We start from the raw sequence: 26,693 nt of genomic DNA, 5'->3' as shown, positions 1-26,693 counted from the left end.
GGGCCTGCCTGCGGTGAGGTGGCTCCGCCGGGCAGTGAGGAGGCGAGCTGGGGCTGCCCCGGCTCTGCTGGGCTGGAGCCGGCCCCGGCCCCCGGCGGCTCTCCCAGTCCCTCCCCGGACTCTGCTTCACGTCGTTCCTCAAAGAGACCAAGAGCGCGTGGTCTCTGTGCATGGGAGTGTTTGCAGTTTGGTGACTGTCACTTACCCTGTGCCCCCCAGTCTCACAAATACTTTCACTGCAGAAGTTATGTTCGCTTTGCAATCACGAAATTTAAGGATAAATTTGCAGCGAAAGCGGTGTAACGATAGTGCTGTGTCCCTGAGGATGCAGGTAGCTGTAGCAGAGCTGGAGAGTTCTCAGATTTGCAAGAGACCTACTGGGCTTTTGTCCTGGACTGGAACCTTTGACACAAGAATAGTTGAGTGGGAGAACAGGGCTTTGCTGGATGCCACAGCTGTCAGGAGGACAGTACTTCATGTCTCTGGGCCTTTCTGGTGGTTGTTCATATTCTTATTTTTCCTTCATCTCTTCCCCTGTCCCTTTTTATCTGACTTACTGATACCCAGTAGAGGTTTTTGGGAGTTTTGTTGTTAGCGTTGGTTGGTTGTTTTTTGTTTGTTGTTTTTTTTTCCTCCAAGTTTTCTTAAATTTAGATAAAATAAAGTTAAGGGAACAATGTGCAAAAGTTATGTTTTGATCCTAAGTTATCTGTTGGTACACGGTGCCATTTAGGCATACGTGAATCATGACGTATGATTCTTTAAAATCAACAGCAGAAAAGGATTTCCTTTCAAAACTGAGGAACTACTTTTTGTGTTATTAACATCGACTTGTTTATGCCATACAAAAATGTTAAGCAAAAGCCTGAAAGAGGAGATGCCTGCCTTTGTTCTCTGAAGATCACAAAAGTGGAGGATGCCTGACTTGCTGGTGAACGACCTGTGCCTGAGAGTGCTGTAAGGCCTAAGCAGTGCCAGTACAGAGCACGAGTGCTTCTGCTCTGTTCTGTTTTCAGGTGATAATATCTGTGTCTGTCCACGCTTTGACTGACTGTTTCACAGGCATCCCTAAAACCAGAAGAGCTTTTTTCTTGGCGCAGTCTTCATAGGCGACCCTGTGCCAAATGGGCTGTTGCAGGGTCCAGCCTATGCTGCACATCCTCAGCGTGCATCAAAGAGAGCGCTGGCCTTCCAAACTTGGACCATGCTGTACCCTTGGGAGGGCTGAGGATCTCTGCCCAACTGGAGCAAGAGGGAGCTGCGTCGTTTCCCAGACTTGTTGCAGCTTCTCTGGATGTTCTGCTCACCCTGAGCAAGCCTCCTCCAGATCTCTGGGTCTCGGCTTCAGGGCCCTTGGTCTGGACTCCTGGCTCGTGACCGGCAGCAACAGGGCCGGGTTTCGGGTCCAAGGGGAAGAAAAGGACAAAGGGAACATCCAAGTGCTTGAGAGAGGTGCTTATTACGCACCAGTAGTTTTATCACCAATGGGATCAGGCGGCAACCTGACAGCCCCAGAGTCTTTATCAGAGCCTCTTGCCCTATTCCTAGGTGATGTTAATGTGCTAATCTCCTAATGCTTCTCACAGAGGTATGCGTTTTGGCACTGCTCCCTGTAGTTACAAGGGAGAAGCTTAGCAAACAACCCAACGTTCAGCTAGGATTGTCTTTCAGATTGCTATGGATGCTGCTAGTGTTGCATCGTCAATGCTACCAGTAGGAGTTGGTTTAGACGGAGCCGACGTGACTCTTCTCTTCTGGGTTCTCGAAACAAATGTTGCTGAGGGCCTCACTCCCAGACAGCAGCGGTACACAGGAGATCCTACATTTGTTTCAAATATTGCGGGCTACTCCAAAAAGAGAGCATTCCAAGTCATTTGCCATCAGATGTCTAAGGTTTTTGATCATCAGGCTGTCCCCCTGGGTAGCTATGCTTGACAAGGGACAGAACTGTGAGCAGGGTACTCTCTCGGTGGCACTAGATATTCTTAAGATGTTGGCCATGCCAGTTGCGTGTCTAGAGAGGAATGAGGTTCCCCTGATTCCTTAGTTGGAAGGAGTCTCAAATGAGTAGTTTCATTGTGTTATTTTGACCATTACAGATCTTTTCAACACACGTGGTCTCTTGGTATACCTCTGGAAGTCCACTAAGCTGAAGCAGACTTGATCACCAGAGTGTGTTGCTGTTGAATTGAACTCTGTTGACTGGATTTTACCTTAGCTGGATTCTTTTGTCCAGAGCGAGACTGGTCCTCTGCTGCTTGTACCGTTATGCTTGCCTACCCCAGGGTCTGCCAACATTTTTAATTGGATAATGATTTGTGTTATGTCTTGCTGTGGAGCTGCCCTTGCTAGCTGCAGAGCTCAGGCTCTACTGGTGGCCTCCAGAAATGTCTGTGTTCCTCACTGACTGCAGAGGGCTTATCAGTAACTGCAGTTTTGACATATATGGTCCTTATGTACCTTTACATCTCTTCTTGTCATCTCTTCTTGTCAAGTCCACCATCCAGTTTTGCACACGAGGAGCGCTGACCTGTCAGTGTGAGGTAGGGCAGCCTGGAGTACCTCTATAGGTACTGCCACAGCGAAATAATCTCCACGCACAAGCTCTTGTGGTACACGGTTGCTCAGGGTTAAAATGGGCAACCTATCTGCAAACTCTTACAAATAAATGTCCTTTCATCCATACCTTGTGATGTTAGTGGTGTACAAGAAGCAGGGGTTTGTTTTGTTTGGTCTTTTTTTTTGTCAGAAAGGTGCATCTTTCCTATGGCCTTGTTAGTCTCTTTCAGATCTTCATTTACGTTTGTAAACAGAGATTATGAATGCTTGCACCTTCCTAGCCCATGTAGGGAAGGAAGAGCAGGAGTCCTCACTGACATCCAGGTCTCCACCGTCCCCGGTGGTAGAACTGGCTGCTCCTCCAGCCCCACTGATCTAAAGTGGAGTGGCAGCAGGGAGAGACTCTGTAGGTGCATGGGGCTAAGGGAGGCATGTGATGTTGCGTGGTCTTGCTCTCTTTATTTTTGACTTTTCTGATTTTATATATTCTGCAGCTACACCTTATGAATTTCAGAAAAAGTGTTTGGGGACTGTCTTGTCTTTTATTTCCTTCTATGTAACACTGATTTTTTTTGAAAACCAGGACTGACTAACCAGCTGATTACTAATTCAGATATGAGCATTTTTCCTGCTTTATTTTCAGTTTTAGCTCATATAATATAAAGAAGGAAGGGAAAGGGGAACTCGTGTATAGCAGAGATCACAGTGTTAAATATGGACAAGGCAGCTCTGTTCTGTGCTTAAAAATCAGTGGATTAATTGCTTGAGATTGCCTTACCTAGTTTTCCATGCTAGGTTCAGTAATCCCCGCAACTGCTAGGGGAAGGGACCAGGGAATCCAAAATCCTCCTCTTAATTCATGTGAAGAATTCATGTAACTCCGTGAAAGAGTTGAGTATGGAGGGACTTCAGTCTGAAGTTAAATATTTAAGGAATATTTCATTTTAGTAATAACACATTGTATCCCTTCACCATGACAATTCAGAATAAGATCATATGGGAGGTCATATTCCCCCACATAGTGGAACTATGTGTGACCCACTGCGACTGACTATAACAGGACCTTATTAAGGTCGGAAGACATTCTTTATGTTAAAGTAAGTCTCAAGGTTATTTTTTTGCCATTATGATATCAGGATACCTGGAAAGGTGTGAATCCATGCAGCTTTTCTACAAGTGGACTCAAAACCAGTTCTGTAAATGAAACTGTTTTAAATGGGAGCAATTTTCTCCAAAGTCCTAATGGTGTTTTAATTGTTACTTACGAAGTAGACTGTCTGGGTCATGCCAAAGGCAATAACAGCTTTCATACTGTCAGGCTGAGAATGTTTTTTGTTAATCCAATTATGTATTTTTAGATGTCTTGGGGGGTTGGCAAAAGCAGCCATTAAAGAGAAATGAAAATCCACTCCTTAAAATTTTTCATTGTAGTTACAGGAATAAGGTATTGCTATAATGACTGGAACGACTAGAAAAACAATGAGAAGAATAATACCCATTTTCTACTTCTGGTGAGCTGATGTTATGGCAATGGTATGAGGCCAGTTTTCTGTGTATATGCAGATGTAATTAGTTGGTGCTGTGCTGCTGGGGCAAAGCACAGTATGGGAGATTTTGAAAAACCCTGTTCAGAAATTAGTCCTGATGTGTTTCATGACTCTCGAGTTACAATTCCTGTGATGCACGTAAGCACAAATGACCTTACAAAGAAGCTAGAAACCATTATCTTCTTACCTGCTGCTAAAATATTTTGAAACGTTAGAGCAGAAAGAAAGCTAGACAGCCTCGCAGGGTTTTTCTAGAAAGCTGGAAGACTCAGAGTGTTTTTCTTAATAGCCTCACTGAGTTCAGGGGGTGTTCAGTAGGCTTTGTCATGTAAAAAGATAGTAGCATGAAGTTCTCATCTCGTGACGATTTTTACATGAGATGTGTTTGCAACATCCTACAATACTTAATAGTATTCACTGTTGATTAGTGTAACAGTGCTCGAGTATGGAAGATTTCTGACTTAACTATTTTTAAATTTATCAGAATCTCTGATCATTCTGCGTATGTCTTTTCTATAGATTCATTCCCCTCTAAAGATGAGGAACTATTAAGCAGGTATCTTGTTCCTTCTGTCGCAGGTGTGGACATTGTCAGCGTCTCCAGCCAACTTGGAATGATTTGGGAGATAAATACAACAACATGGAAAACCCACAGGTCTATGTTGTTAAAGTGGATTGTACTACAGATACTCCACTGTGCTCTGAATTTGGCGTCCGAGGATACCCTACGTAAGTATAAAAGGATCTCTGCTCCTATTTCTTTCTTTTTTAGTTTTCCATGATCCTCTGCCAATTTGTTGAAGCTAACTTCTAAGCTATATTTTTGGTGGGTTTCTTTGTAGTCCTTTGGACCTCGTATGTTCATATTAAGCTTTTTTACCATGTTGCCAAGTATCATGTGATACATACTACTCTTACTCTCTTGGTTTTTTTTAAAGAAACTGTTTTATGTCTTGGAAGAGTGCTGTGTTTAAATGAAGTCCAGAATTGTCCTTTTCTTTTCTCTGAGAATACCTCTTTCTCAAGCAACAGTGCATTATACAGCTGTGATATGCGTGATAGAGCTGGTCTCTGGTAACGGTACTTTTAAAAATAACTTGTCACAAGTTCATCAGTACACTGCATCTTTCATAATCAATGTATAGGTGAGCTCTTATATTTTTGAGTGAACTTGGTGCTCATAAAATGATAAATTAACAGTATCACTTAGCATAGCAGTGGTGATGTTGCACAGACTTTCTCTAGGTAATTTTGCTTAGATTGATCTAGGAGAAATTCAGTTGGAGTTTAGGGTTGTTAAACTTACCCTGTTATAAAGGATATATGCTTTACTACCTCAGCTTTGGTAGGCTGAAATTGATCTAGAGTATCTACGAGAGGTCAGCCTGCATAGTGCTTTTGGGTTAAATATGCGTGCTCCCTTGTTAGCTGCCAGAAGGGAGCAAAGGGATTTTTTTCACTTGTGTCTTCTTTAAAGCTTCTTGCAAAAGTGGGTGGGATCATTTCAACTGCTTTACCAATTACTCATCTTAGTGGGGATAAGTGGAGAATGTCATCTTCTGTAGCCCTTCCACAGCCTGTATTTTTCAGTTTCCTTCCCTTTGCTCACTTTGGCTAGTGTTACTGTTGACCCCAGCAACAGCCTGAACTTGACATACGCTCCTGGTTGCACCCACTTTGACGTAGATGAGTGCGACCGAGTAGAAGTTGAGAGTTATAAATAGCAAGGCCCTTGTTGAAATAGGAATTGTCCTTAAGGGCAGTTGGTGGCTTAGTTCCACTAGAAATACCAAGAAACAATTCTATTTTAATGTCCCCAAAGGTGAGCACTGGTTGTCTTTGCATATTTGAATAGATTGTATTGTGGTGCTCTTCCTTGTAAAATAGAAAAAGAGGCAGAGATTTTGAATAAGAAAAAAATGTGTGGATGTGTAATTGCTCCCCCTCCTCCTCCCCCCCCCTTGAGGTCATTGCTTATCTAGGAATAGTTAGTGCTCGCTTTCATCTACTTGAAAAGTACAAATGATAAGGCAGTCATCTGCTAGTTATAGAAATACAGAAATGAAGGGGAATTCATGATATCAATTCTCTTCCTGTCTGAGTCAGTTTTTAACAAGCCTGTTTTTAAAAACCTCCAGTGAAGGAAATTTCACAGCTTCCTCAGGCACAGAGGGATTGTCGCAAGTTCAGGATGTGCTGGTCCCTGCACTGCTTTTCCAAATGCCTGTCAACGGAAAGGCTGCATCCCCTTTCCATTCCCCTGAGAGTAAAACTGGCTGAGCAGGTCCCCAAGCTTGTTAGTACGGTTGTCTCGGGATTATTTGGTGCTGCAAAATACTCTCAATTGAACTAGAGAAAACTTACCCTCGTTTGAAGAAAATAAAGGTTGCAGCTGGCTCTTTAAGCTGATACCTTTTTTTTTTTTGTTACCCTTCAGAAGTATTGCCATGAGGTGTATTTTAGATGTTCTTCTGTTTCATTTTTGTTGTTTCCTTCCTCTTATGAAGTTGCTTCCCCCCCCGCCCCCCAAAAAAAAAAAAATTTGACTTTTTATTATCACAAGGAATATTCATGAATACCTCAAATAGAAAAGGCAGGTGGGAGCTCCGATCTCTTTTGAACGTATTTGCATTATGTGGTTTTTCAACACTTTCATATGCTCATTTTTTCCAACTGTGGAACAAGAAAAGAGAGAACAACATTTCAAGAAAAAGAAGCAGCAGTACAAAATGACAGCTTGGCAAAGGGAACTGAGGGCTAGGTGACAGTAGTAATTGAAACTACCATTTGCTTTAAAAAGTAAGACTAGGTCAGAAGTCGATATTCCCCCTTTACCAAATATATTTCCAATTTTAACTTAAATATTTAATAGTAGAAGCTTTAGGTAGCTTATGGAAACGTTTTGATAGCAATTATTAAATGTTATAATTGTGAAGTCTTGAATCCCTACAAGCAGTCACTTATTTCCTTGCCCTATTGACTTGTTTCAGCATGTTTTTAATCAGTTTAATACCACATGAAAAGTCCTACATTCCAAGAGCAGTCAGGGAACGAAATGTGAGAAAGAAATTCCTGGAAAAATAGGCATTGGATATTTTTCCTTTGGTGATGGAAAGGGGAGAACAAAACAAAATTAATGCTTTTTGACAAACTGAAATAGGATTCATAGGCATAATGAATGATTAACCTTAGAACTGAACACTGCAATGTTTTATTTGCTCTTGCTTATTGATCAAAATAATATTAGGCTATGTTGATTTTTAATATGGTATTTCTTTTTGCTATTTTTAAAATCTCCTTTAAAAGCTTACATGGGAATGAAAAAGTGTCCTAAGTTCTAGCCATGACCCATTAAATTGAGGGAGGTGCTTGATGCTGATGGTAATAGTCCAGAGAGCTCTTATGCAGCCTGAGGTGCATTTCTGTGGATTAGCAAAGCATGTTAGCTTTCCGAGAATGTTTCCTGTGTGAAAATTTTTGCCTCACACTTTTCTACATTTTGATCCTTTAGCCTAAAGCTGCTTAAACCAGGACAAGAACCTCTGAAATACCAAGGCCCTAGGGACTTCCAGGCACTGGAGAACTGGATGTTGGAGAAACTAACTGAGGAACCATCTGTAAGTGAAAAGGAAATAAGAAAAGGAAATATTCCCTTCTGCAGACTTGCTTATCTATCATTTCTATAGGTTAGGTTTCATTTTCCAAGAGGAAATCTGCTCCTGAGAATAAAAGTCAGGTGGCAATAACAGTATGGAACTTCCACATATGTCAGAATAGTAATTAAAACTGTCATCCTGTGACCTGCCCTTTGTTTCCTGTATTTAAACTACAGTACATAATGTGATTTTTTATGTTTAGCATTTTGACATTTTAAGATACAATTCTTAGTGTCAATTCACACCTGTACCTGTAGGCCATATGTTTTTAGAATAAGAAAAGCGATTTAGCTATAATATGTTACAAATTGCATTTGTGTTGGGCTTAATTACCTCTTAAAACATGGATGCCATCTTTAGCTCAGTTATTATCTGATAATGCTGCAGCCTAAAGAAAGGGTTTAAAATAATCGCTTAGGTAAGTTAAGCTAATATCGTCACTAGGAAAACCCTTGAGTTTAGGGGTAGCACTTACATATAGTAGCCAAGCCTTGCCTAAAATTAAATTTATAATTGCGGTTTCTAGTGAAGATAAAGCTTTAGTGGTTGCTGAACCACAATTAGAACATGATTATATTTGAACAAACATGATATTTTTACTAATTAAACATTAAATGCTAAACTATTTCAAGAAATGTACTTCGAGGTTCTTAAAAAATTCTTTCCAGCTCTGACCCTACTATCTAGAAAGCAGTCACTAGCTTTTGCTGAAGTGCCAATGGGTTTGCTGCAAGTTATACCTATGAAGTGTTTGCTCATTTCCATGAAAGCATTTCCCGTTGTTCCCTTCATGGAGCCATTAGGTCCCTCTTCCTGCATTGGGGGTGGGGCAGAAAATAGCTTTTTCACAAGCTATTTTTAAATAGCCCAAAGACCACTGAAACTGGTGCAATGGCAGATGTGGCTGATGCGTGATGCTACGGAGGAACTGTTATGTAATCTACGTGTATTAATATATGGTGATGTGATGAATGCCATAGCAATTACTGTGCTCTCTGACGATACTGCAGCGAGGTGAAAGACTCCGTTATTCCAGTGACTGTGATAGCTCTTTTCTGTGTGGTAGTCTTTTTCACATTCTGCTTTCAAGTAGTTGTTTGTTAGGAAACATTAGATACCTAAATCAAGCTCAGTAAGGACATTGCTTTAGGAATTTAAAATTTCAGAGTACAGGGTTTACAACAGTACCACAGAATGGTGTGATACAGGAGTCAAATATCGTGTATTTACTGTACAAGACAAATAAAGTTAATTTTTCTCATGAATAGGATCCAGAATCTGATGTGGAACCACCAAAAGCCCCTGAACCTAAGCAGGGAATGTATGAACTCTCAGCAGACAATTTCAAGATGCACATAGCAGAAGGTAACTGGTTTTTTCATAAGCAAGTACTTGCTTACAGAGATATCAGTAGTGGAAAGTCTGCAACAGAAATGTTAGTTTTCAAGGTACCTCCTTCCCACTTTTATTTTCCAGTAAGACTTAGTGAAAGAGGATGAAACTACAGACTGAATAAAAATGCAGTAGTTTAATCACATATTGCACACCATGAGAAAGTTTAAGAACAGCACTCCACTCAGAAGGCAGTAAAATTAAGGCCCCTAATCACATGGAAGAAGCTAGTGGGGCTAGTGGGGCTTGCGTGACTAAACTGTCTCTTTTCCCGCGTTCCTTGTTCAGTCACAGCCTTGCCACTCACTTTGTGTTTTTGCAAGTCCCGTTTACCCCTTCCCTGTGTGCTGACCTGGGTTGCTCTTCTGGATAAATGTAATCCACCCGCTCCCTCCTTACTGCCCCCATCCCACTCCAGTCTGGCCCCTTACTTGATATTGTTTAGCTTCCTTCCTCCAGAATTTAATGTGAGCAAAACACTTCACCTCAGTTTGGCCATTTTTAAAAATACTTCGTCTGGAAGCTTTAAAATTAATGCCAGAAGTGATACCTAACACAGAAAATTTCACCCCCCACATGGTGGGTTTTTTAGAGAACGGGCAAGATCTTACAATACAAACTTTGGGCTGCTGTAACAACAGGTGACCCTACTATCTCTGTCTGTTTTCTTAAAAACAAAGGCTGGATTAAATTAACTATCTGTGCCCATGTGATACCACCAGTGAGGTAGATACTAGAGCTTCTTAAAGTAACCATTAACTAATTAGAAATATTTTCAAGTGTAAAAGAGCATTTTGTGCAGCTAACTTTAAATTTCCCAGCCTGTGTGGCTTAACACAGAATTACATCAAAATTCTTCATGGATTCTTCTCTAAGCCATCAGGGAGATGCTAAGCATTAAACAGCTTTACAGTCTGAGAAGATAGTTAAGTTTAGTGTATTGTGTAAATGTTTTAATATTTTTATTGTAATATTTTTATTTTTTATCCATTGGCATTCATAGAGGAGACATTTTCATGGTCATATCCGATGGTGGAGCAGGTTTATGATCATCTGTAAAGCTGTTGTCCTCTCTTGACTTCAGTTACAAGAAGTTCAGTGCTTAAATTTAGCAGGAGGCTTAGCAGCTCCAGCTGGGAGGTTGACTTTTGTTCTTGAAAAGTGTCCCTTTACCTTTTTGGTGCTCTAGGGCAAAAAGAATTTTAATTTTTTTTCTATCGGGGTGGAGAGTGTATCACAGAGTATGTGGTATAGAGTAGCTGATTTTGACTAGATGTTCTTACTCATTCATGAGTAACTTCAGTTTGCAGTTTACTTGACCAAAGCAAAGCATGTCAATTAGTTTGAAAGTATTCCTGGTGCAGAACAAGCAAGTTAGAGTACACTACTATTGCAGTTTACATTTCCTGGTTATTTTGTGACGTCTTTCCTCTGACTTTCTTTTGTGAACGAGCCTTCAAACCAGAAATTAATTCTAGTAATATCAGCCCCAAAGCAGTCTTCAAAGGATGATGAATAATTCTGTTAAAAAGAGCTCCTCTCTAGTTGCTGGCATTTCCTTCAAACTAATTTGATTTTTTTTCCCTTGTTTTAATTAAGTTCATTTTTCTTTTGTATTAACAGAGCCTTGCCTTGATGCGTGCAAAAGCGTGCAGCATCTTGGATTAATAGGAATCTTAATTGAAGGAAATTACATATTCTGGTACTCTGCAATTAAGATTATACTTTTAAACTAAACATTAGTAGGAGATAGTACAGAGACTCTCCTCTCTATAAAACACCACAAAAATCTGTTAAAGGCAGTGATTTCTGAATAGTTGACGTGAAAATACAAAGAGCAGGGCAGAAAAAGGAGAATGGAAAGCTGAACAAAATTATTTAGGTAGTTCATGGACTTAACGCAGTGGGGTTTCCAAAGAAATGTTTAAGTTGAAGTCTAATACTTACTTTCATTTTTGCTGTTATAAATACCTGTTCCTTGGTGGCTCTTTCTGCTCTGTAATAGGGCAAGGGATTGACATCGTAGAATTAGACATTGTAGCAAATGGTTAGATTAAAAATATCAGTTTTAATACCTCATTTGTTGGCTTGAGGTTGTGAAGCTGTTTGGATTTTCAGGCAAATTGGCAACAGTGTGGGACTGCATACAGTATTGAAAACCTAATTGCTGAAGTATTCTGTCCTGGCCTTTGATTCAGAATTTCCTATCTTTAACTCAGGAAATACCATGATAAATTTGCAGTCTGAGATTAGTACCTAGTCTTTAATTGCAGCCAAATTCATTCCAAATGAGTTAAATCTTTTTTTTTTTCTTTTTTTCTTTAACTTAAAAGGTAATCACTTTATCAAATTTTTTGCCCCTTGGTGTGGGCATTGCAAGGCTTTGGCCCCAACTTGGGAACAGCTGGCTCAAGCCTTTGAGCATTCAGAAACTGTCAAGATTGGCAAGGTAGGTGAAGTGCTCTTAGTCTGAAAATGTGTTTTGTGTGAATGAATATTTCAGCCAAGTATCACGCTATTCATGCTGTGATTTGCAAGTAACAGTTGTTTTGTTTGTCACCACTTAAATCCTTTTATAGTCATAATTCCTATTTTAATTTTGAGATGGTTATCTTTTTCTTGCACGTCCAGTAGTTCACTCTGTTTTGAAGAGATGGCTGTTTTGTTACAGTGACAGGACTCCCTCATTTTAAGCAAGGACTTGTTAGAAGCACAGCTAGCTCCCTGTGCTTCAGAGAGAGTTGGGAATAAGTCTAATACTTCATATGCAGGGAATAGTATTTTGAGATTTGTTTTTTATTATGCTTCCCCTCTGTCAGAACTTGATAGACTTTAGAATTTATTTTGAGTGGGAAAGTGACTTCCAGTTTGCTATTTACAACATCGGATTCTATAGCAAGTTTCAGACCTCCAGGGCTCTTTATGATGAATTATTTCTCCTTCCCCCCCGCCCCCCCTTTTTACCCCCGTAGAACTTTCTAAAGGTTTCAGGGGGTCTTCCACCTTAAAAACTGATATCTTGTCCTGCTTTACTATTTCCCTTAGGGTTGATAACCAGATTCTGTGGTGTATTTACCATGGGAGCTTGTTACTTGTACGTGGAGTGACTTCTTTGCAGAGGTATGGAGGTGGTCTAGCAATTGCAGTTACTGGCTTTATTTGCTGACCCATACCTAAGTCCAGGTGGCTCATGATGTGAACCCCTCTGTATTTGCCAACAGTGGAAAACTGACTGGGCTCAACTTCCATATCCTTAAGCTTTCAGAGTGGTTCCACTGATCTGAAGGACTGCATAACAGTTAGCAGTGCTGTCAGTCCTGCAGAGGGACAAAAACTCAGCTATCTCCCCTGCCTCTGCCCTCATAGCGCTTTCAGCTGTTACTAGGGGTGATGAGCTTGACTCCTTTTTTTTTTTTTTAATTTTTTTTATTTTTAATGCTTTGAAAATCTGCAAATTCAGATATGTTGTAGATGTACAGAGCAGGTCAGCATAGTTGAACTTCAGAGAAGACATATATATATATATATAATTTTGAGACCTGGTGGATATAATATTAGATTCCCTCTGAGAATAAAATATCAGAGGCTATTGCTCCTTTGATAGTGTCTTTACCAAATGTTGCATCTGCTGATTTATTTTTTGAGAATCTGGAATGCTTGCTGTTTGATAAAATCATTGCTTAGCTTAAGTATCTTCTTAAAGCTACCATTCTCTGTTATCCGGAGAATATAAACAAAAAATTTCCAAAATTTATGTTTTATTCAGTTGTCTGTCATGTTCACAGTTACTATTACTGATATTTGCTATTTAATACAGCCACTAAGATTTGTCTCGATGCCTAGTCAATTTTCTGTAACTGTATATGTTATGAAACTATTTGAAACATGTCTTGGCTGAGATTGTAAGTCTGTAAGTAAACTGGAAACAGAACTGTTTCTAAGAAGGTTGAATCATGACCTTCGTGTAGTCTAGGGGAATAGTGTCTTAACAGCAGTGATACCTACTGGCAGGATTCTGTTTAATCTTTAGAATTGATCTTCTGGAGCAAAGTGTTTCTAATGCAAAATTGAAAATCCAAGTGCTGTGTCGAACAAAGGCTCCAATGCTTAAGTTATCTTTTTTTATCTGCTTCAAAAAAGATTATAAACTGGTGACTTGACAGATTGGTTTATGACGTATTAGAATTGAATGTTGCTGTGCACTTGGAACTTCCCTTGGAGCAAAGTTAACTTGCTAGCTGTTAACATGTCTTCTGAAGTCTTTAAAGAGTAGTCTTTTCAAAAATGATGAACCAATATATCTTCACTTTAAAGCTCTCTCACATTAGCGTTTTGTGTCTTATTGTCCATGCAGTGATTTTATTAACTGAGAATAGCAAGTACTTGTTTTAATTGGAATATTTAATTATGTCTTCATTGTTCTTTGTAACTGTTACTACTTCCTTCTATCCATACCTCCCTCCCCAATCCCTCCTAAAAAAAAAAAAAAAAGCAAACACACAGCCTCCCAATTATACAACCAAACCACTATTTGGAAAGCAGACATAATCATTCTTGAGACAGTACTTGGTACTGAGTTTTGCCAAGCCATGCATTGCCAGTTCGTCTATTTTTCTGAGGTTTTAAACATAAGGGAAGCTATGATGCTTGTTGTATATTTATTTTATGCGCTGAATGGTTTATATTTTTTTTCAAAATGTAGGTAGACTGTACACAGCATTACGAAGTCTGCTCTGAAACCCAGGTTCGTGGCTATCCCACACTCCTCTGGTTTAGAAATGGTGAAAAGGTGAGTCTGCAAGCTTAGCAAAAGATCAGACCATTTTTTTCTGAGTAATACTCGACTATGTTTGCATTCTGGGGAAAAAAAGATCAAGTGGGCATATAGGAAGGTCTGCCTGTGAGACAAAAGGATGTTGGAGGTTCAGTCTGGTACTGGAAGAGGTATCCTTCATCCACAGATAAGTGTTAGAGCTTTTTGCTCTTTGTGCTCTGCAAATAACTGGTATGATGTTCATAAATCTGTAAGCAGTATCTCCAATTATGCTACTGTGTAAGAGAATTCTGGGTGTACTTTATCTTAATACCTTACCTCCTATGGAACACAAAAACATAGATGAAATAGAAATAATAAAAAATTATGTAATTTTCACAATGTGTATCAGAAGGTTCGCATTTCTAAGTGATGCCTATCTGCTAAGTGATATCTGAGTGATGCAAATTTTCCTTCTTAGAAATCTGAACACTTCATGTGACACTGAGAGTGAGAGTCCTGTGCGCCCAGTTGACATTTTTTCCTTGTAGCAATTCAAAGAATTACAATATTCTGAAGTTATGGGGAAGTAAAATATTTATAAATACCATGTACATGAACAGCAGCAAATAAACGTATTATAAATAGTAGTGTTACTTATCATATGTTTCACACTTTCAAGATAAATTAAATGTATTAAATGGATATTAAAAATAGGTCTGCAAGCAGAGAACCCAGGACTCCTCTTTCAGGTCTTACCCACTAAGTTTTGGGGGGTTTCGCGTTTTTGTCCCATTCATCTTGCATTCCTTTTTGAACATCTACTGTATCAGAGATGTAAGTTTCGCTACTCGGTCCGGTTTAGTGGCTGTTGCTTGTGGAATTTTTCTGGCACTCTAAAGAGAAAGTGGCCATAAATACATACCAGTGCGTGTGAGGTTTTGTAAGCACCCTGATAGGATCAGACACTCCAGGGAATTTAAATGAAGCAGCACCTGGGTTTTTGAATCCCAACCGGATTCACACAGGAAATACACGGCCTTGTTACTGCTCGAGCAGCGATGCCTGGCACATGTCAGAGCAGAACTGAGGAAGCTGAGGGAGTGCTCAAGTCAAACGTGGTGGCATGTCCAAGGTTAGAGGTGTTTTCAGTTAATTCAACTTTTGTCTCTGTATGGCGTGAAGAACGGGAAGTGTTCTGGTGTTTCTCCAGGATGGTTTTCCACCTGCTTTATTTTTTTTTTTCAGATAGCTACAGATGGCAAGATACCTTGCCAGAACTGTACTATCTTGATCTAGAAAAGTTAGCTGTGGTTTTTCTCGACAAGCCAGATCAATTTTTTTTTTTGACACTTTGTAATTATTGAAGTTTGAGTTGCTTGGAGTTACTTGAATCAAGAGTGCGGTGAAAGAAAAAGTCAGATCACTGCTGTTGTATTTGGTAAAGCTGAATCTCAGCCATTAGTCTGAACAATATATTTCTGTTGACATCAAACTGGCTTTTCTCCATTGGCAGTGTGGTATTCCCTGGTGGCATACTGCCACCAGAATCGCATGTTCCTTCATGGGCTGATACAATATATTTAAAAAAACCCCACAAAACGACCCCAACAACTTTCCAATAACCTGACCCACAAATTCCTGGAAATCTTTCTGGCTGCTATTATACTGTTCAGTAACTGGGGGGAGGAGGAGGAGGAGGAAGAGGAGGAGAACTGCTTCAGCCATCCAGCATTGTTGCCCATAATACCGTCATCCCCTCTGTCATAACTGAAGTCTGGCATCACACCATCCCTCTTGGGTAAATGCAGCAGAAACCCTGGGAGGGGTGAATGGGCACTGACCCTGCCCTGCTGAAATGGGTACAAACAAGCAGGTACGGGCTTCTTGTGTCATCTTAGATTAATTCCTTTGTGATTTAGACCCAGAGTGGGGAAGTTGGCTGTAGTTACAAGTAATATTGTGAATGACGAAAGAAGGAAAATGTGTAGGAAGATCGAAGATCTAGCTGGTTGAGGGCTTTACTTGCAGGTTCAAAAATGTGACTTACTTTCCTGAGAGTGGTGCCGTTGGAAATGCCTGCCCTACAGCAGGCAGCTGTTGTCTCTCCTCCCAGGTGAACTTAGGCACCCAGAGAGCATTGCCTTACTGTTTGGGTTTTCCGGGGATGTGTGACAAGTTGTGTGGGCCAGAGGAGCAACTGTGTAGTTCAGGTGACATGCAAGTCAGTCTTTCAGCCCTGTCAAAGCACTGGACAGAGCTCTCATGGTAACAGAGACCACCACCAAACAGCGATGGGTATTTTATTGTTCCTTGCTGTAGCTTTATGTTCAGAAAAATAAAACCTTGAAAATGCTGGCTAGAGTGAGAGATGAAGGTCGAAGTGGAAAAGTGTCTAAAATTTGCTTCTACGTTTCTAAAATGCCTTCATTTCAAGGAAATTTTAGATTGTTCCCTTTTGGTACAGAAGAATCTATGCCAAATCCTGAAGACGTGGAGCGAATGGAATGCCATGGAGAGGTTTAACGACTAGATAATTGTATTTATTATGAATATGCTTACACTTGGCAATCTTATGTTTTGCTGATAATTATTTATTTGCTAATTATTTATTTGCTAGATTAACTGCATAAACACACTTGCACAAACTACTTGATAATTGTAGGGTGACCAGTACAAGGGGAAGAGGGACTTCGATTCCTTAAAAGAATATGTGGATTCCCAACTACAGAGCTCTGGGAAAGAGGCACCAGCAGATAAACCTGCCGAAGCCCCACAGCCACCCGCAGAACCCACCCGTGTTGAGGTAAGTGCTCCCGCACTCTGCAGTGGTGTTAAAAGTGTTCAAACTGTTTCAGCAGCCTGTCCAAGTCTTCCATGTGTTTCTCTCTCTCTGATAGCTTGACAATTTCTAGATGTAAATTGTACTAAATACTTTCCTGGTTACTTTTTTAGTAATTAATGAGTGGAATCAGACCATAAATCCTAGTTTACTAACCTCATGAATTGGAGAAGGAAAAAAAAAAAAATCTGGCTCCTTTTTTTATGGTTGCTATAAGTTGTTTAGATAGTGGCATAAATGTGGTCTTTTTTGGTCTGCGGAACTGCTGGACAGCGTATGTCATTGCTATGAAGATGAATGTTTCTTGCAAGATTCTCACTTGAACCCAGGAGGATGGCGCATGCTGCTAAGCCACTAAAAAAAGCCAGTGTCCCATACTTACAGACTATCTGCAGAAACAACAAACAAGCAAAGGTTATGAAGACTGATATAAATGTGGCAAGGTAACATGTCCTGTGACAAGGAAACTCCTCGGGTTTGAAGGCTTATTCTAATCCTGGTTGTAGGAGCTACAGGGGTTATGAATGTTGCCAAGGAATAACTTAATCACCTTTGCATAGTTATACTTCATGTCAGTTAGTTTTCTGTCTTTTTTTAATCACTTTGGCATTTCATCTGCCATTTTTCTTGTAGCTGAATGTAAAATTGGTGAGGTTGAGAAACTAGGGATGGTTTTCAAGCATACTTTTTCATCAAATGTGGAAAACATACTTCTGCCTAGAAGATAAGGGACGGTGATTTACACTCCCTTGTGATGTATAATGAACTTACGTAATTAAAAAGCATCAATATTATTAATAGAAATACAGTTTATATGCAGCTTCTCACAGGAGAATATTACCTTTCCCAGTTGACTTTTCCAGCAGGGTTACTAATCTTACATGAAGTGGCTTACCAAAAGTGATGTTAGGTTTGCAATTTTCATACCCCTCAATTTTTTTTTTTTTAAATTGACCTCCTATTTGGAAGATCCTAACAAGCTAGTGTTAGTACAATGCAGAAAGTAATTAGTCATCTTTCTATTTTTATAGAAATAACATAAACCACATGTGATGCAAATTCCCACTTATGCCTTGCATGCACCAGCACACACACAAACACGAAAGGATTGGGGGGGGATTTTTTTTGCCAAATAATAGTAGATACAGTGTAGGGCTCAACTTTGTCTTTGCAACATTACATCCCAGCTTTGGATGCCTCCACTTCTTGGTCGCTTATCTTCAGACATCTTGGTTCTGGGTTTGTTTTCACGAAGTTTTGAGACAAGGGGCTGGCCCCTGTAGCCAGCAAACACTGACTGCATTTACCATCAGCAGCCCACACCATGGGCAGCAAAAGTGATGAGTCCTGACTCCAAATTTGTGTCCCAGCGTTGAGCCCCTACGTGGATTCCCCCATGTCTTACATGGGCCAAGTACATGCCAGCCCTTTCACGGAAGCTGTACTTTTATGTCCGTGAGACTTCTCTCCTGTCAGACATGGCTAAAATTACTCAAAAACGATCCAGAGGGATTAAGGTAGAGTGACCAGCAGATGCTCAGATATGTGATTGCATAAGCTGTATTTTCTTAAGAAACCAAGCTAAATGAGCTATCTGATCTTAAACTTATTTTTGTGGTTATATAATTCACATTGCTGTTGTGATAGTAGTCTATAGATCTTTAAAATGTGTTTTACTGTGTGGATCATAGGAAGGACATCGTTTATGGGTTTTTCAGATTTGGTATCTTAGATTGTAAATGACATTCGGACCATCTGTTTTAGATATCCATTTAGGAAATTCAGAATAGAAGAATACGTATTGACATACGTTCATTTTTTCTTAATTTAATAATTTGTAATTATTTAATAATTAGAAAGTATAATTTCTGATTTTTAAATAATTCTTTCGCAGTAGTAACACTTCAACTTAATGGAATAACTTAATTTCATGAACTAACAGTTATTTATGGAAATGTTTATCCAGTACCTTTAATTTGTAATTTCAAGTTTCTTTTTGGCTTCTCTTCATAAAACTCTTACTGGGTTTAAAGTAGAATTGGTAATACTGCCAGTCGCGGTCTTGTTTTTGTTTTGCTTTCATTTGAATTTGAAGCTTTTATAGGCATGAGATTTATTTCTTTTTAATCCCTCCCACCCTTAAAGGTCTCGCACAAAAAATGAAGTTTGTTACGGTTCTGTGCTCTCATGAGACCGTTAGCAGTGTGCTATCCTCCCATCACTCCCATGCCATTGCTCCCGATGTTATCAGGAGTAAAAATTCTTCCTGGCGTCCATGCGAGTGTGGTGTGGTGATGTCCTCTTGACAGGCAAATACGTGTTTCTGGTAACAGCTTTTTCTATGTGTGCAGTACAGGGATATAGCAGAGGGAGAACAGCTGTCAAGACATCACTAGTATGCCTTAAATACCTCATTAAACTCTCAGATGACCATTACCTGCTTTAAGCTGACTCCTCTCAAGGTTGTTCCTTGAAACATTTGCATGACGGTGTATTAAAATGAAGATGACTTTTCTTCCCAACAGCTAAACACTTGGATACAGGCAAATCCCCTGAAAATAGGGATGTTTTGTTTCTCCAATTATGGATGAGATTCAATGTGAAATATGCATTTCTCCACATCTCTCTAGGGGAGGAAAGCAGCTGAGGGGTAAAAGTGAGGTGTGTTGCTGCTACTCTGTTTATATTATCAATAATATTATATTTTCCAGTTTGAGTTTCCCTTTCAGGTAGCTAAAAGCTCATTTCGCTGATGTTATATATATATATATACATACACCAAAAGTTTTGACTTTTTTTTTTTTTTTTTTTTTTAATTGAACAGGCTGCAGTGCTCTCTCTCTCTGAAAAAGACTTTGATGCAACCATTGCTAGGGGGATCACCTTTATTAAATTCTATGCTCCATGGTAAGAAGTTCGCACCTGTTGCTGTTCAGGATTATTGCTAAGGTGTCAGTGCATTAGTTGCTGTAGGTCTTTGAGTTGTGTGGAGTACTGTATTTGTTGTCTGGATCTAAAACGTGAATTAACTGAAGAATGTGTGCGTTGGCAAGAGTTACAGCAAAAAAGCTCGATCTGTTTTAGCTTTCTTGGGATGCCTCTCTGTGGAAAGGCTTACAGAAAAGCTTTACTCTGTCAGCCTCCAGGTGAGGCTGGGGAACAAGGAGGGTGAAGCTTGCTTTGCAGGCTTAGCGTGCTGCTATCCCTTGATTAGGGTAAGGTGAGGGGAGCGTATCACCAGTGTTGAGAAAGGAGAGCACGCTGGTCTTAGGGCCCTCTCCTGCCACAACCAGCCTCTCTTGGAAGCCTTATTTGAGCACCTGGGAATTGGTACAGACTGTAGAGCTATGGATAATTGCCTGTTACTCTTCAAATAACTGACAAAGAACTAATTTACACAGGTGACAATTTTGAGATGTTCTTAAGAGTATATTCCATGTAGTATGTTCTTATAGTGACCCAAGGTAGGAATGTCCAATGCAGATGGTGTAGGTGTAGACACCCAATGGAAAGCAGTGGGCAGGGGGGAAAGTAATGTCCTGTCTGGCATCTGCCATTAATGGTGTATCCAACAGAGCCTGGGAGCCAAGCTGGGGTAAGACCTCAGAATTACAAACTCGTAGAACAAATATTTTCCCCCTTTTCTTACTATTCCCTTTCTGAGACAAAAAGAAAGTTTTACGTTTCTCGCTCTGGTTTATAGACTTCATCTTATTTATGCCTGGGTTGAATTTAATGAAACTTGCATGCCAACTTTTTCATTCATTGCCCAGTCTCTTAGCCAATAAAGGAAGCCTAGTGTAGGGGTAGAGGTTAAAATTAAGCAGTATTTCACTGTGTGAAAGATAACACATCTCTTGATTTCATCACTAGCCATCCTGTTAATGCAGTATATGAAATATAAAAAGATCTTTTGCTTGGGGTGGTCAAAGGTCACCATTGCAAAGCAACACAAGCAAATGCAACCCATATTTAAATGTGCTTAGGAGTATCAAAATATTTCAGCTTAACTTTGACAGTAGGTATGAATGTGTTTCTTTTTGTAGGCAAGAAGTACCAGGGAAGGTTTCATTTTACGTAATCTCAATGATGCAGTCTTTTCCAGTGTTGTCACCCTTTTTACTGCAGCGTGGTTTGCTGCTTGAGAGCCACTTCTATGCTCTCTTATGTCCCAAAGACCTGCTTTTGGATGGGGGCAAGTATCTGCCACCACTGTGTTACGAAATACGCTGCCCATACACAGCCCTCCCACCCACCCCCACCCCCCTTCACGTTTACTGCTCTTCACTCCCTTCATCCTCTTTGTGCACTGAGAGGGACTGAGATTGAATCTGTGCCTGTGCTGCTACTACGCCACCAGCAGAACTGCCTGGTAAATTCAGTTTACACCTGTGCATAAAGCAGCTTCTAGTCTGATGTCTGAACCCAGGACTTGTTGGCATATGTAGGCGTTCATTATCTCAGAAACTTTTCCTGGAAAAGTTTGAGATAAAGAAATGCTCCCTTTTTAATTAACTTTTCTTAATAATACTGCACTTTAACCATCTCCTCATCTCGTGAAATTCTAATGGGGTGCGGCTGGATCTCACAGGTACGATCAATGTTGGATGGCAGGCTGAGAAGCGGTGGCTCAGGATGCAGAGAGTCAAGTTCTTAAACCAGTGTGTGCTCCCTGGCTGCAATGTTCAGAAAGCCACCGTTTAGGAAAATACTTCCTATATTTATGTAGCTGGTATCCTAGTTTTAGCTCTGAAAGTCAGGCTTATGTATATCGTTGTAGTGCTCTGCATATAAATGACCTTTTTCTCTTCCAAGTGGATTAACTTATGTAGGGCTCAGCAAACACTATTATGTTCCTTGCTAGTTCTGTCTTTCAGTTAGTTTTGGATAAATATTAATGTTAACTTGCATAGTAAGCATAAAATCATCCTGTTCTAGTAGTTTTTGTGCATGGTCAGAAATGCTTTTATACTGTCACTGTGTATTAACAAGGTGGTTTAAATATACACTGGCTTGCATTAAGAAAACTTTTGCTGAGACATCTTTCATTATTTTTGTAAATGCCTTGATCCAGCCTCGAGGCAATTACGGGGCTGTTTCAATAACCCAATTAAGGTGCAGCTGGGTTAGAATAGAATGAGCAATGCAGCTTTAAAGTCTAAAGTGCTTTGGGAATTCTTGAAGGCAGTAAGAAGTTCAAGTTATGAACTTGGCTAAGCCAAGTTCAAAATATAAACAAAATTAATACTTTACTATAGTTCCTGCCATTTTACAGTATCATTTTCTCTCTTGACACTAGTGTTTCATTGTGTGTACTCTCTGGACCGCATTCTCACGTTACTGTAGAGACATATGGGAATAAAATAGAAATAGGCTTTTTGTTGTTATTGATGATATAACTGGAATGATTATTTAATACAAATCAGAACAGGGCCTGATACTTCCCCCCCCCATCTGCTAAGTGAAGCTTATTGACTATCAAACAATTCCATTGCGGATCCACCTGAAAGTACAGTGGTAGTGGTTAAACTTCAAAGTACCTTCGGTGAAAAAGTGCATTAAACTACTGGAGTGCTTCATAAAAACAGAATCTGTGTTGACAAATGCCTCTCTTAAAATTGAGTTTCCAGCATTGGGTGGTGCTACATTGGTCAAGGAGGCCGTTAGGAACTGGAAGAAATTTAATAGGGAAATTAAAAGCTCATTTAAATAATTAAACTCGGACTATTTAGCTTTAGCGTAACTGGCATATGCTACTTAAGAATTTAATTTGTACTACAGACATTCTATGCCTTACTTAACACATGCTTGTTTCTCAGCAAGCTTTTTTCATTTAAATATTCTCTGTGCTCATCTTTATTTGGCTTCATATTCCTCTGTAGGATAAAATGTTAATGCACCGACATCCAGAATACCATTCCAGACGAGACTAATGAAGGCCAGCAACTACTTCCGTGCTTAACTTACATAAAATCACTCTTTTTCTTAGCTCATTTACTGACATAATAGTGCAAGGGAGTTGGAGGGCCAAATCATTAGGGGATAGGAAGGGCAGCTAGTTAAACTTACAGCTATTGCAGCAAGACAGTAGAGATAAACTGGAAGGTATATCTGCTAAACAAATCCCTGTCTTCTGTTTCTAGGTGTGGTCACTGTAAGAACTTGGCTCCAACTTGGGAGGACCTTGCCAAAGAGCAATTTCCAGGTTTGACTGATGTCAAAATAGCAGAAGTAGACTGCACTGTGGAACGTAATGTCTGCAACAGATTTTCTGTAAGTGTGAAAGATCTGAAATGAACGGGATAGTATTGTGTACCAAATGTTAGAGGCTCCAGCGTGCAGCCGAGCCGGCTGCTGCATTGCGGGTGCCTGGTGACAGTGCAGCTGTGCTCTCCATTAGCCAAAAAAGAGGTAGTTCACAACAGCACCTGGTGACACAATTTCTTTCCTGGACTGTTTGTTCAGACTTGGTCATTTTCATTATTGGCTAAAGCTGAAGAAGTCCCTAATTTAAGAAGCCTCCCTCTGTGAAAGCACCAAAGCAGTCTTGTGGTAGCCGATGCAAGTTCTGTTCCTAGAGAAAAAAAAGTCTGTTAGTGCTGGTAGGCAGACAAGCGAAGGCAGAGTTGGAGCTGCCATTCCAGGACCCTAGAGGAACATGTATTATCCATTCACTTACAAATGTTCAGAAATTGCAGGTTGGCATTGGAAATTTTGGTGTGATGGTTAGGTTTTTTGGTTTTTTGTGGGTTTTTTTTTTTAAATTAAAATGGCTTATTGTTTTAGTGGGGTTTGGTGGCTTTTCAGTCTCAGGTAAATACAAGTGAAGGATACCAGTGAGTTTGGACATTAGTAACAAGTTTCTTTTTTGTGTATGTGTGTGTGTGTGTGTCTTTTGAAGGTACGTGGTTATCCTACACTTCTGCTTTTCCGAGGTGGAAAGAAAGTCAGTGAACACAATGGAACGAGAGACCTTGAATCACTGCATAGCTTTGTCTTGCGTCAGGCAAGGGATGAATTGTAATAAAAGTCTGGATGCTCCTTCCCTGGCTGTCTTTGTACAGTAGCTGAGGGATTTCAGTCATTGCTAATTTTCAAATAGTGTATGTGGGGGTGGGGATTAGGACATTTTTTTCTTTGTGTTTAGGAAATTGAATGTACTAAATATTGGTATCTTCCCTCTGTGTGTGTGTGTTAAAGACCTGCTATCCTGTGTGTGAAGGAAAACTAACAAGTAGTTACTGTGCAAATTGAGAATATTTTCAGCATTGGTAGTATTACTGCATTTCTGCGTTCCCGCAGTGAAGTGTAAATGGTTTCCTTTGAGACTAAAATACTTTAAGAAAACCAACTTAAGGGCACCAGTAGAATATTTTTGTCTTCAGGTTAGATTTGGTTAAAAAGTAATCCTTACAAACTGCCCACCATTACTAGAAAGGTAAAAGCTACAGCTGTGTTGAGTCACTTTTGCCTCTACAACTGTACTTAAACCTTATTTATCTTAATATAGCTGCTGGTTAAGAAATGGAAAGTCACGGGAGGTTGAAAACACACACACACCTTTGGAAGATACCAGGCCACCATGAGCTGGTTGTTTCCTGTTAATCCTCTCAGCGTGGGAGGTCTAGCCATAATGAAAGTGATGGTACTGTAACATGTGCCTAAACATTACTGATGCCATAGTGTACATGTGTCAGGTGGATTTTCGTAGGCTGCTTCTGTCCAGCTCCACAGGAGTGACTATGCTCTACTTATATAGAGCCAAAGTGAATAGGCGCTATTATAACTGCTCCGTTAATATTACATGACCAGTTAGACTTCAGAGCTGATGACGTTTCCTACCCTCGCCTGAATCCAGACTTTGTGCTGACCTGCTCCTTATTCAGAGTACTTTGAGAACAAGTAGTATGATGTTTAATTTTTTTTTTTCCCCATTCAGCTGTTCTACAGTAGTGTAAAATAGTTCCCCACCCTTCTTGAGCCTTAACCTTTTTCCAGGCTGTAAGCGTTGGTAAGTTTGAATGCTAGGACCATGCACTCTGTGGTGCCTTGGATTATAATATGGATCTATTCTTTGGTGCATAAGATGTTCCATGTTAGACATAATTGAAGGCCAAAGAATTTACACTGCAGAGACTGTCATGATACAAAGACAACAGCAAACCAAGGACTGAATTCTGCTGTCTTGTGTGCACAGAAACTCATGGAATGAGGATGGCTACAGGCTAATTTGACTAATCTGTCAAGATGCTGATTTTTGTCCATCATATGGAGTAGGTTGGGTGTTTTTTTTTTTTAAAAAAAGGCAAAACAACAATGAACTTTTAAATCAGTGAATTTCTCCTGGTACTTCACTTCACTGTCTGTCCAGAACTTTTGATTCTGTTCAATCTAAAAATGTGTAAGGGTGAAAAAGCCACAGTGAAAGCTAAGTGTTGTACTGGCAGATGTATTGGATCAATATATATACTTCTGCCTTAAAGGAAGCCTTTATTATCACGTTTTTAACAACTTTCTAGTGAAGCACAATCTCATGAGTTTCTTGTATAAAATCAAAGTGGTACAATTGTTTACACTGAGATTTTTCTAAATAAAAACTTTTTTAAAAAAGCAGTCTTTCTATAAATGATGCAGCACAATGAATATACAGTGACAAGTGCAATAAATTATAGCTTGTATTTACAAGAAGGCTTTTAAATGCAAGAATTAGAGGTAAGTGCATTTAATACAAGTTTAATATTGATCAAAACAATTTGCTATTAGCTTCTACTAGACAAACTGTGGCTACACTGTGAATGTATCCTTTATACCAGTTTGTTAGTTGCGTGAGTTGAAGGGGAAAGCTTGGCCAAAGACTTGCATATGTTGTTGACGTTTTGTCTTCCTGTAAATAAATTGTCCAGCTAGAGAATGAATGGCCCCTAAACTTCTACGTCTGAATTACAGCTGTAGAAGCATCCCGACTGCCTTCCTGGGCAAGTTGTAGTAGATGAGGCAACTCCCCATGGGGAATGGAAGGAAGCTGAATAAGAACAAGTGTATGAAGTTATATTGCCCAGTCAAATTGTGAACGGGAAAGACCAGCTAGGGTCTGAGTTCACGCTAGTGTTTCTAACACAGCCAAGCTATCTTATGCTTGCAGGATCAGACTTACACTGTGCTTGAAGAATAAGAGAACCGAAACACTTGTTTTGGCACAATCTAAGATGCTTACTGTCATGACAGCTTTTAGGAAGAGACTAACAGCCTAGGTGTAGTAACTGGTCCTTTTAGACAAAAGGCAATTTTTTATTATCTTGTACAAGATATATGCTCTAAGTCTGAAGTACTAACACCACTTTCTTTACTCTAGCTTCCCTGCCTCTCCCATCGCCTTCTCCCCCTAACAAAAAACTCACTTGTTTTGGCTGTTGGGTGCCTATTTGGTACAGCTGCAGCACACATCCAAGCAAGGGCTAAGGCCAAGCTGCTATGTGAGATTAAGACTGTCCCAGCCAAATAAAGCATGTGGGGCCATCTTGCTGCTTTGCACGCTCCAGCTCTGCAGAGCTGAGCAGCCACCATGTCGTAGGGTCAGTCTGTAAGAAGTCCAGCGGTTTGCTTGCGTTCCAGCGTGTGGTCCCCACACCCCTTCCTCCCACAAGGCACATACATGGTTCATTGATTACTTTTCTTCTCCAAGGTCAGGTAGTTCATGAAAGCACAGAAGGTAGTATGGAAGGTCATGGTAGAGTCAGAGAGTCCATGTGAAGACTGTTTGTCAGTGACATCCACAAGCTCTTACTACCATATTCCTGTATTTCTTCAAGATTACGTTAGAATTATCATCGAAATAAAGAACAGATATGGCATTTAGTTTGGTAGGAGCACAGCATGGTTTGGGAACATAATCAGGATTCATAAGATGAACCTGTTGCCAAAAAGAAAACACAACTGAGACAATG

The 26,693-nt window shown here is 40.0% G+C and overlaps 2 protein-coding genes across 2 annotated transcripts in view; one reads left to right on the top strand and one right to left on the bottom strand.

Moving 5' to 3' along the window:
- Window positions 1–4,690: 4,690 nt before the first annotated feature.
- On the top strand, window positions 4,691–24,666 carry TXNDC5 (thioredoxin domain containing 5 (endoplasmic reticulum)). The gene is made up of 9 exons (XM_009582434.1): window positions 4,691–4,835; window positions 7,618–7,723; window positions 9,031–9,127; window positions 11,488–11,603; window positions 13,857–13,943; window positions 16,573–16,707; window positions 19,574–19,656; window positions 22,893–23,022; window positions 23,651–24,666. Exons 1-9 carry the CDS (start codon window positions 4,747–4,749, stop codon window positions 23,771–23,773), a joined length of 966 nt encoding a protein of 321 aa, XP_009580729.1. The 5' UTR covers window positions 4,691–4,746; the 3' UTR covers window positions 23,774–24,666.
- A 1,843-nt stretch (window positions 24,667–26,509) lies between these two features.
- BMP6 (bone morphogenetic protein 6) overlaps window positions 26,510–26,693 on the bottom strand; it is a 35,211-nt gene continuing 35,027 nt past the window's right edge. Inside the window, exon 10 of the mRNA XM_009582436.1 lies at window positions 26,510–26,659. Coding sequence (XP_009580731.1) covers window positions 26,510–26,659 — 150 coding nt within the window. The remainder of the gene's footprint in view (window positions 26,660–26,693) is intronic.

This window comes from Fulmarus glacialis, unplaced genomic scaffold (assembly GCF_000690835.1).
Source record: "Fulmarus glacialis isolate BGI_N327 unplaced genomic scaffold, ASM69083v1 scaffold16917, whole genome shotgun sequence".
In the NCBI taxonomy this organism is placed as follows: Eukaryota; Metazoa; Chordata; class Aves; order Procellariiformes; family Procellariidae; genus Fulmarus; species Fulmarus glacialis.
Note: the sequence above shows the minus strand (reverse complement) of the source record. Positions and strands in the feature narration are given on the sequence as shown.

Coding starts and splice junctions, on each gene's coding strand:
- TXNDC5 (XM_009582434.1), top strand. CDS start 4,747: ATGGAAAACCCACAGGTCTATGTTGTTAAAGTGGATTGTACTACAGAT. Junction 13,944..16,572: donor GGTTTAGAAATGGTGAAAAG/GTGAGTCTGCAA, acceptor TGATAATTGTAG/GGTGACCAGTACAAGGGGAA. Junction 16,708..19,573: donor CACCCGCAGAACCCACCCGT/GTTGAGGTAAGT, acceptor TTAATTGAACAG/GCTGCAGTGCTCTCTCTCTC.